The 11,390-nt window shown below is 48.0% G+C and overlaps 1 protein-coding gene across 1 annotated transcript in view; it reads right to left on the bottom strand.

Annotated features, from left to right (window-relative positions):
- The window catches only part of RASSF8 (Ras association (RalGDS/AF-6) domain family (N-terminal) member 8), a 20,574-nt gene extending 9,515 nt beyond the window's left edge, over window positions 1–11,059 (bottom strand). The window contains exon 1 of the mRNA XM_015412023.1: window positions 10,931–11,059. Within this exon, the coding sequence (XP_015267509.1) occupies window positions 10,931–11,033 (103 nt within the window). The 5' untranslated portion in view covers window positions 11,034–11,059. The remainder of the gene's footprint in view (window positions 1–10,930) is intronic.
- Window positions 11,060–11,390: the final 331 nt, after the last annotated feature.

The following is an 11,390-nucleotide window of genomic DNA, read 5'->3' as shown; positions in this document are numbered from 1 at the left end:
AAGGCCCGTTGTGGAAAGAAATACAACGAGATCTAGAAGGAAGCTCCAAGTGAGTGTCCTGGCTGTGGCTGGTAGGGTGGCAGAGGGAAGGGGAAAATAGAAGGAGGCGAGCCATGTTTATTTCCTTCTGCTTAGCTATAAGGCAGGGCTGTCTCAAGTCATTTTGCTGCCCCAGGTGGGTAGTATGGGAGGACAGCCTCATGGTAACAGGTATGGTTCCCTCCACCCTTGACTTATGTTGATTTGGGTTTATGCAGTGGCAGCTAAGGTAGAAAAGCACCTCCTCCTATGCCATGTCTTCTGGGTTCCAAGGATCTAGAAAGCGGTTCCATAGCCAGTTAGCCAGTTAAAGGGTTGCCAACTCTGGGTTGGGAAATATCTGTAGATTTGAGGGATAGAGCCTGGGGAGGGCAGGGTTTGGGGTGTGAAGGGACCTCAGCAGGGTATAATTCCATAGAGTCCATTGCTCAAAGCAGCCATTCTCTCCAGGAGAACGGATCTTGGAGATCTCCAGGTGCTGCCTGGAGGCTGGCAATATAAGGGGAGGGCCAGATCTGTAGATTTGAGGGGTAGAGCCTGGGGAGGTGTGGAGGGACTTCAGCAGGGTATAATGCCATAGAGTCCACTGCCCAAAGCAGCCATTGTAATAGCTGGGAAATTTTCTGTAGGGGAAATGATGTGCTGTGGCTAGGGAACACGGTGATTTCTGGGAGATCTCCAGTCCCTACAGGGAGATTGGCAACTCCAGTGACCATTTAAGGGAAGACTGGGATATGTATTTTGGCAACTCCAGTGACCGTTTAAGGGAAAATTGGGATATGTATTTTACCTCAGAACACATTCAATGACTGTTTAGAATGTTAGAGGCAAAGGCCAATCAGGCCGCATATGCAAATGACCTCTGTGTTTCGACTGACTATTTGGGGGAGAGGAACAGCATATTGGAGGCGAGACTCAGGCAACACAGCCAGTGGACAGGGGCAGCTTCTGAGTGACAGGTCAGGGAGCCAAAGGCTGTGGGAGCGTGTGGAATGTTCAGAAAAGAGTCACACCAAAAGAGAATTATATATAAGGAGAGATTCTCAACATGGGCCCAACTGTGGATATCTAAATTCAGAGACTGGAGCCATGAACAGACAAGCCAGATCTTTCTAAAAACCTGAAAAAAGCTCTTGCTTTGCAGAAAAATCTGAAATTTCTAAAAACAAAACACAAGGGGTTTAAAAACCTCAAAATAATAGAAGCAGCACCTGTATCTTTAAGAATGAATACCTTCTGTGGCCATTGTGGGGATTGCTAGGCAACAACAACAGCTCTACTAGCCATCAAGCCTTGGTTTCTGTTAGTGAAAGGCAACAGGAAAGGGCCCTGTCCTGGCCTATTTTGGCTTCTCAGCTCACCCTGATCCTCTTCCTCCTGATACATCAGGGCCAGGGACAGCAGCAACCACCGAGCAACTTGCTACCAGATGATGCAATGTCATACAATTTGCAGCAGCAACCCCTGCACATCTTGCATAACTTGGCTGTGCCTGGCAGTAGCCGTCAAAGAACTCACCTGAGCAACTTGCTAGGATACAACTTTTCCAACTTAGCCAGACTTTCCCCGGAGAGAGGCTGTCAGGAGGAAGGCAGGAGGGAGCCTGAGAGCCAGTGTGTTGTAGAAATTAGAGTGTCCAACTAGGATCTGAGAGATCCAGGTTCAAATCTCCACTCTACCATGGTAGCCTAGGTGGCCTTTTGCCAATCATTCTCAGCCTAATCAACCTCACAGGATTGTAAGGATTGGAGGAGAGGAAAACGATGTAAGCTGTTTAGGGTCCCATTGGGGAGAAAGGTAGGTTATAAATGTAAATAAATAATACATAAAGCTGAAGATTGAGGACAGATAAAGGAAATGATGGTTAATGAGTAGGAAGGAGAGAAAGAACCAGGAAAACAGAAGAGTATATAGAGGGTGCGAGGAGGAGAAAAAGGAGGAAATAGTGTGGAGAAGGGGATACAGGAAAAATGAACTCTGTGAGTCCTTGCAGGTTCTCCATATCAATATATTTAATGCTCAACATGGCCCCATCTGTGGATACTAAAATCTGGAGACTGGAGCCATGTACAGACAAGACAGATCTTTCTACAAACCTGAGAAAAGCCTAAAGTTTACAGGAAAACCCAAAATGTAAAAAAGTACACTGGGGGATTACCCCCCCCCCCCATAGCAGAAGTGGCTTCTGTAGCTTCAAGAAACGAATGCCCTCTCAGTAGCCAGTGCTACGCAACCACAACAGTATTGCCAGCCTTCAAGCCTCACTTTCTGTCAATATAAGGAAGGGGGAGGGCCAGGGGCAGGGCCATTTCCAGGGATGCTTTGGCCTTTGAGGGAGGATTCACCAGCCTGCAAGCAACCACTAGTGACTTGATATCATGTCACTTGCATGACTCATCCTGGCCTGGCTGCTTATTGTGGTTCAACAGCAGGCATCCAATGAAAGCCAGTGTGGTACAATGGTTAGAGTTTCAAACTAGGATCTGGGACAGCCAGGTTCAAATCCCACTGATGCCATGGAAGCTCACTGGGTGACCTTGGATCAATCACACACTCACAGCCTAATTGCACCTCACAGGGTTGTTGTGAGGATAAACTGGAGGAGAGAAGAACAATGAAGTAATTAAATATTGCTGAAGATGGGGGCAGGTAAAAGGTTGGTGGGTGGGTGGGTGGGAAGGAAAACAGAAAGTGGGGAAAGGTGAGATTATGAGAGCTACCGAGGAGAAAAAGAAGAAATAGTGTGGTGGTGAGAGGGATACAGGAAGAAGCAAGGTGGCTTCTGCAAGTCCTTGCAGATTCTCTCCTGTGCAACTGAACCTGGCCTGGCAGCTGACACTGTGCAGACTTTCCCCAGGTAGAGACTGTGGGGTGGGTGGGGGAGCTGAAGATGGTGGGGGCAGATAAAAGTAGGTTTGGCTGGTAGGTGGAAAGGAGAGGAGGAATCAGGGAAAGGGGAGATGTTATAAGGGGTTTGGGGGGGAGGGGAAAGAGAAAATAGTGGGGAAGGGGAAATGAGATGCTCCCCATCATCCCCCGCTTGTTTAATATAATTCACTGCATGAATAGAGGTGTAAGGAATGAGAGAAATTAGTTTATAAATTGCTAAGCCTCAGTGATCAGAAAGGAGCCTAAGTTTGGGCAGGATTCTACCTTTAGGGAGGGGAGGCTGTGTGCCGTGGTAATTACCAGCAGCTGCAAGGTTTCCTTATCTAATGGGAGCTTTGGTTAGATTGGGGTATTATTGTTACAGGATGCACCAGAGTTTCTTTGGGGTTGATGTGACGAATTGTCCTGGAAGATGTCCCAGATCGCCTCCCCAGGCTGACTTGGCTATGGAATGTGCTGCGAGGACTGATTGGTGAAAAGCTGCAGCTTCCTTTTATGAATGGTCATTTTTATCTTTGTAAGTTACGTGTTTTATTGCCAATGGCTTCAACGAGGGCTGTTTTCTGCTCTGCATACAGCCTGTGAATGTAAAGACTGTTTTATCTATTAAACGAACTGTTTTAACAAATATTTCCACTGCTGCCGGGAGCTGCGTCTGTGGATGCATCGTTAATTTGCAAGCTGAAGCAAACCCCCCAAGGTCTGTTCGACCTGACAAGAGTCTTGTCATATAGTGTGCTTTTCTGCTTCCAGTCAGCAAAAGTCATTGATAGGGACCTGCAGAGAGCAGAACTCCAGTTTCACCTGCCCTCAATTCATGTAGTGAGTTGTAGCATATCTGTGAGAAACCTTGCTGAAGTGATACAAAGTCCTATTTCATCTACCTTTTACACTTCTTGGAGACTGAACAGAAATGAAACTATATTACCCAAATCAGAACACACCTATGCAATAATAATATTCACTTGTACAGGAATGTCAACTTCTGTCATCTCAGGGGCTGCTCTATCCTCCAAACAACAGATTGGGACCAAGGAAACCAGCCAGGGAGGCAGTGGGGCCCTTGGATGACCAAGGGGTAAAAGGAGTATCGAAGGATGATAGGGAAATGGCTGAGAAGCTGAATGCAGTTTTTGCCTCTGTCTTCACTGTGGAAGATGAGAAGTGCTTGCCCACTCCAGAACCACTGATTTACGGAGGGGTGTTGAAAGACCTGAGTCAGATTGAGGTGACGAGAGAGGAGGTCCTACAACTGATAAGATAACTTAAAAACTAATAAATCACCAGGCCTGGATGGCATACATGTGAACTCACATGTGAACTTGTGGATCTCCTGACAAAAATATGTAATTTTTCCTTAAAATCTGCCTCCATTCCTGAGGACTCGAAGATAGCTAATGTCACTCCCATCTTTAAAAAAAGTTCCAGAGGAGATCTGGGAAATTACAGGCCAGTCAGTCTGACGTCGATACTGGGTAAGTTGGTGGAAACTGTTATTAAGGAAAGAATTAGTAGGCACATTGATGAACAAAAGCTATTGAGGCAGACTCAGCATGGGTTCTGTAAGGGAAGATCTTGTCTCACTAACCTGTTAGTGTTCTTTGAGGGAGTGAACAAACATGTGGACAGGGGGGACTCAATAGCTGTTGTCTACCTTGACTTCCAGAAAGCTTTTGATAAAAGTTCCTCATCAAAGGCTTCTAAGTAAGCTCAATAGTCACGGGATAAAAGGACAAGTCCTTTTGTGGATCAAAAACTGGCTAATTAATAGGAAACAGAGAGTAAGTATAAATGGGCAATTTTCTCAGTGGAGGGTGGTAAGCAATGGGGTACAACAGGGATCAGTACTCGATCCAATGTTTTTGAACTTGTTCATTAATTATTTGGAGTTGGGAGTAAGCAGTGAAGTGGTTAAATTTGCAGATGGCACAAAGTTGTTCAGGGTGGTGAGATCCAGGGAGGATTGTGAGACACTCCAAAGAGCTCTGTTGAGGATGGGCAAGCGGGCGTCTACGTGGCAAATGGGGTTCAGTGTGGCCAAGTGAAAAGTGATGCACATTGGAGCCAAAAATCCTAACTATAAATACACATGATAAGAGGAGCGCCTGTAGCTTTAAGCAACAGATTGCCTCAGTGGCTGTTGCTAGGCAACCACAGTATTCCAGGCTGGGTTTATGTGAGTAAGGCAGGGGGAGAGGACAGGGTTCTTTCAGGGCCTTTTTTAACCTTTGTGGGAAGGCTCACTGGGGCCAGCTCCAAATTGGGAAATTCCAAGAGATTTTGTGGTGGAGCCTGAGGTGGGCAGGATTTTTGGGGGAGAGGTCTCAGCTGAATATAATGTCATAGAGTCTATCCACCAAAGCAGTCATTTCCCACAGGGACAGATCTCTGTCATCTGGAGTTCAGCTGCAATTCTGGGAGATCTCCAGGTCCCATCTGGAGGTTGGCAACCATAGGCCTGGAAGCGACCTCTTGGTGACTTAGATGAATCAACTAGGCCTGGCTGTCTGATACTGTTCAAGAGCAGCCACCCTATGAAAGCCAGTGTGGTGTAGTAGTTAAAGTTTCAGAGTAGGGTCTGGGAGACCCAGATTTAAATCTCCATCTTGCTGTGGAAGCTTGGTGGGTGATTTTGCATCAGTCACATACTTTCAGCCTAACCTACCTCACAGGGTTATTGTGTGGATAAGTAGGAGGAGAGGAGAATAATGTATACTACTTAGGTCCCCAATGTGGAGAAAGGTGGTATAAATGAAGTAAATAAATAATAAATATAGCTGAAGATGGGAGGCAGATAAAAGACAGGTTCATGAATGGCTGAGAAGAAAAAGAAGAGAAGACATTGGATTTATACCTCACCCTTCAGTACTTTAATCTCAGAGTGGCTTACAATCCCTTTCCCTTCCCACAGCAGACACCCTGTGAGGTAGGTGGGGCTGAGAGAGCTCTCTCGAGAACTGCCTTTGAGAGAACAGTTTTGAAAGTATTTATGACTGACCCAAGGTTACACCAGCAGCTACATGTGGAGGAGTAGGGAATCAAACCCAGTTCTCCCAGATTAGAGTCTGCGCTCTTAACCATTACACCAAACTGGAAAGAGAATGAGCAGGGAAAAGAGAGAGGATATGACTGTTGCCAGGAGGAGGGAAACAGGAAAATAGTGTAGGGAGTGGGAAACAGGGGAAAGTGAGGTTCTCTACAAGGCATGTGGGCCTGGCCCAATGGCTGGCACCACATAGTTGGGCCACAGTTTTCCTAGGTAGAGACTGGTGGGGGAGGTGCAAAAGCTTAACACAGAGGGGCACATAAGTAAGTTAGCTGTTGGGTGGAAAGGAAATAGGACTGCCAACTCCAGTCTAGGAAATTACTACAGATTTGGGGGGTGAAACATGGGGAGGGTCGGGTTAGGGGAGGGTTCGGGACCTCAGAGGGGTATAATGCCATAGACTCCACCCTCCAAAGCAGCTATTCCTCCATGGAAACTAGGGTTGCCAACTTCCAGGTGGGGGCTGGAGAAAAACAGGTTGCTTACCAGTAACTGGTGATCTTCGAGTGGTCATCTGTGCATTCACACCAATGGGATCTAGTGCGCACGTGCTGGATCGATCAGTGCTGCAGCAAGCTCTTTTAATGGATTTTCGCGCCCAGTCCCTCGAGCATGCGGAGGAACCCCACTGCGCATGCCCAGAGGGGTGGGCGTGGACATCCCGCCAGTTCCTACAAACCGCCGCAAAACAACCCCTATTCAAAATGTAGAAGCTGACAGCAGCGGGGAAGGAGGGCGGGTGGTGTGAATGCACAGATGACCACTCAAAGATCACCAGTTACTGGTAAGCAACCTGTTTATCTTTGACATGGTCTCTGTGCTTCACACCAATGGGAGATTAGCGAGTAGTAGCCTACCTGGAGGAGGGTGCTGGCAGGACTATTACTGCATAGCCGAAGATAAAATGCGATGTCCCATGTGGGTATTAGAGTTCTTTCAGACGTCTAGGGCGTAGTGCCTGATGAAGGTGTTAGGCGTGGCCCAGGTAGTGGCTTTGCAAATGTCCGGCAGTGGTACTCCCTGAAGGAAAGCAGTGGAAGTCGTGACAGCCCTGGTAGAATGAGCCCTGATCGGGCCAGGTAATGGCAGTTTGGCGATCTGGTAACATAGATGGATCAGACCTACGATCCACTTCGACAGGCATTGAGCCGTGATGCGAGTACCTAGCCATGCCGGAGCGTACGAGACGAATAGTTGAAAGTCTCGTCTAGTTGGGAGTGTTCTGTTGACGTAAAACAGGAGAGCGCATTTCACATCTAAAGTGTGCAATAACTTTTCTTCCGCTGATGTTGGATTTGGGAAGAAGTTAGGGAGGAAGACCTCCGCCTGCAGGTGGAACTCTGACACCACCTTCGGCAGGAAGGAGATGTCCGGGACGAGGCGGAAGGCCAACAGTTCTCCCACTCGCCTAGCCGAGGTAATGGCAATTAAAAAGGCTGTTTTCCATGCCAGGAGTTTGAGGTCGCATGTTGCAAGCAGCTCAAATGGTTTCCGCGTAAGCTGGCAGTGAACGAGGGGAAGGTTCCAAGGAACAACTGGAGCCTTGACAGGAGGATAGAGGTGTAACAAACCTTTTAAAAACCGTTTGGAAATCGGATGAGAAAACAAAGTGCATCCGTCAACTGGAACATGGTAGGCTGAAAGAGTGGCCAAATAAACTCGTAACGATGAATGGGAAAGTCCCGAGTCAGCTAGGGTGAGCAGGAATTGGAAGACTTGTTCGAGATCCACAGAGGTGGCTCGAGGGACGTCATCTCCAAGCGAAGAACAGAACCTATGCCACTTATAATCGTAGGACCTCCGCGTAGTGGGTTTCCTGGAATTCAACAGGACATTCCTTACACGGGCGGAGAAGTGGATGTCATTATCCTCCATGCCGTCAATTTCAGCTGTGGTATGTTGTGATGTAGGACGGGGGAGTCGGAGAGGAGGAGGAGGTCCAGAGCGGGAGGGAATTGATAATAAGTTCCCTGTGATAGCTCGAGGTTGTCTTGGCCACCATGGAGTTAGTAAGATACAGTCCATGTCGTCGTTGAGAATCTTGTGGACCACTCTCAGAAGGAGGGATAAGGGGGGGAACAGGTAAAGGAGTCCCGTAGACCAAGGGTAAAGGAGGCCGTCTCCCAGAGATTGTGGATCTTTGCCTCCTCGACTGCAGAACAGAGGACACTTTTTGTTGTTTCGTGTGGCAAAGATGTCGACTTGGGGAACTCCCCACTTGTGGAAGAGTGGGAGGAGGTATGTTGGGTTCATTCCCCACACGTGGAGGCTGAGTCCCACTCGGCTTAGATGGTCTGCCTGCACGTTCATGTGACCGGGAATGTGAGTGGCCACAAGGAATACATTGTTGGCTATGCATAAGTCCCACAATTGGATGGCAAGGTTGCATAGGCGAAGGGACACTGTGCCTCCCTGCCTGTTGACGTAGGAAAGCGCTGTGGTGTTGTCTGTGAGGACCGTGACACATTTTCCTTTGATCAACGGTAGGAAGCTGGCTACTGCATGTCGCATAGCCAGCAGTTCTAGGAAGTTTATGTGACGCTTCCTCATCCATGCATCCCATTTATCTCCAACCAAGAGGCCCATGGAGTGTGCACCCCATCCTGTCAGGGAAGCATTCGTCGTAAAAGTGACCTTGGGTGATGGAGGGAGGAAGGGCGCTCCCTGGAGAATATTCAAAGGAACAGTCCACCAAAGTAAAGAGTCCTGTATGCTGGGAGGAGGGGATAGGACGACAGTGTGTGCATTTTTCGACAGGTCGTAATTGCGGATGAACCAGAGTTGTAAAGGGTGCATTTTTAGTCTTGCAAAGACGAAAACGAACGTTGATGCAGCCATCAGGCCAAGCAGCCTCTGAACTTGGAAGGCAGTGACAGAGGTTTGGATATGGATGACTGTGGCTAAGGAGATGGTATCTGTTGCCCTGTCGTGGGGCAGGTAAGCCATGCATGTCTGAGAATCCAGTATTGCGCTGATGTACTGTATGCGCTGGACTGGACACAACTGGGACTTTTGTCGATTGACTCGGAGGCCCAGATTCTCCAATAGTGCTAGAGTCTCTGTGACATTGGAGACCAGGGCGTTTCTGGCAGGTGCTACCAGAAGCCAATCGTCTATAAATGGGTAGATGGAGATACCCCTGAGACGGAGGAAGGCTGCAACCACAATCATAGTTTTTGTGAAGATCCTTGGGGCGCTGGACCATAGACGTCTGGGAGACAAGGCATAGCATGTCTGTGAGACGTGTCCCTGTAATGTCGGCTGTCGATATCGACGGATTGAGTGTACAGACGTGGAGGGTGACGCTGTGTATCACATGAGGTGTATCGGTGCCGACGTGGATCGATGTCGGGAGCTTCCGATACCGTCGACGACGGAGAAGGAGACGGAGAACGCTCTGCACCCATTTGGTGACTTAGGAGCTCTACCGTTTCGATGGCAGAGTAAGGAGGCTCCGTTTAGTGGACAGGGGAGTCCAATACATGGATGGTCGGTATCGGTGGAGGGACTTGGGCCTCCGATATCGATACTGCCGTTGGAGCGGGAGGCACTATAGGGGCATCACCTAGTGCAGGCACCGCTTCCTTCCCCTTCTTCGCCACCTTAAGGGACTTGGAGGTGCTCTTCTCCGCGGACTTATGCTCTGTACTTGCCTTCGCCTTCTTTTTGAGTGGCGTAGAGGCGGACGATCGTGTCTTCGATGTCGATGGCTTTGGTGTCGGGCGGTCGACATCGGAGGCAGGTCTCGGTGCCGGAGCTGTTGATGTAGACGGTCTCTCCTCCATCGCTGAGGTAGGAGCAAGGGCCAATTCAAACAACGCCACTCTAAGGCGCGCAGCACGGTTCTTTCTCGTTTGGTTAGAGAAGCGAGCGCAGTGAAAGACACGACTCTGGCTCGTGAGACTCTCCAAGGCAAAAGATGCAGAGGGTATGACGGTCGGGAGGAGCAAGTTTGCTACCACAACGTTTGCATCTGTTGAAAAATCCCCACTTCTTCTCCATAAGAAGAGAAGTGGAGGGAACGGTTGAAGGGGGGGGGTGGCCCAAAGGCCTGAGGTAAATTCCCCTCAGAAGAAAAATAAAGGTTGTTTTTTTTTTAAGTTTTTAAAGAACAAATCACTAAAAAGATAAAATAAAGAATGGAAATAATTCCTAAGAGCTGTGAGGCAAAAGCGAACAGCGAACCGATCAGACCGACAGAAAAAAAGGTCTTTCCAACGCGGCGGTAAGAAAGGAACTGGTGAGATGTCCACGCCCACCCCTCTGGGCATGCGCGGTGGGGTTCCTGCGCATGGGCGAGGGACTGGGCGCGAAAATCCGTTAAAAGAGCTTGCTACAGCACCGATCGATCCAGCGCGTGCGCACTAGATCCCATTGGTGTGAAGCACAGAGACCACTTTGAAGATTATGAGATTGCTGAACTTGCATTCATTCACAAGTTCAGAACAATGGACCCCCCAGGGCTGAATAAGGACACAGGAGTCTTATCTCACTACAGGTGCTAATTTTCTACCCCTAAATATTTCCTCTCTGCTCTAATCAAGCTGATTACAACATGCATTGTACCTTTGCTTCCTTTACAAGCATTCTTTACAATACCCTTCTACCATCTGACTGGGATAATAAGGACTCAGAGATCTCCATTCCTACTCATGTCTGAGGGAGCTTTGACACTTGAATGCTTATCTCCTGAAGATCTTTTTGGTCTCTAAGGTGCTACTGGACTCAAATCTAATGGGAGAAGGGAACAGTAAATTATGGAATCATGTAGACAGAACCAGTTTACACAATAAAAAGCCACTGGGCAGAGAACCTCTTCAAGGAATCTCTTGTGAGATGGTCAGAAAGTAAGAAAATGCAGTGGCTGATAAGGATCAAGCAAACCTGAAGAGCGGTCTTTCGTAGAATAAAGTTTATGAACCACAAGCCTGGAATACAAGAACACTATCTACTCACCTATAGCCTGAGCAAGCGCTATCACAACTTCTTGGCATGTTGTAACTTCCGTGACACCACAAACAATCCTCTGGACACCATCCACCCATACTTTCAGCTCCATGATTTAGTGGATCACCCAATGGCCATGAATGCAGTGGTCACAACGTCACATCATGTTTAAAACAACAGAGATGGCCAGCATACTGCTAGCAATTATCTGGAAAAGAAAAACATAACAGCCTAAGTGTTGGAAGACTGCCTCAAAAATTTCAAAGTGAAAAAGTCAGCCAGAAAAATCTCTGTCCTCTGCTTAGAGTTGCCAACCTCCAAGTGGTACCTGGAGTTCTCCTGGAAATATAACTGATCTCCAGATTACAGAGATTACTTCCCATAGAGGCAGTTTATGAGAGTGGACTTTATGCCGTACCATATATTCTAGGCAAAAATCCCTCCCTGAATCACCCCCCCCCCAAGGCAT

Source organism: Gekko japonicus, unplaced genomic scaffold (genome assembly GCF_001447785.1).
Source record: "Gekko japonicus isolate JY-2015 unplaced genomic scaffold, Gekko_japonicus_V1.1 scaffold679, whole genome shotgun sequence".
Classification (NCBI taxonomy): Eukaryota; Metazoa; Chordata; class Lepidosauria; order Squamata; family Gekkonidae; genus Gekko; species Gekko japonicus.
This window is presented reverse-complemented; position numbering and strand designations above follow the sequence as displayed.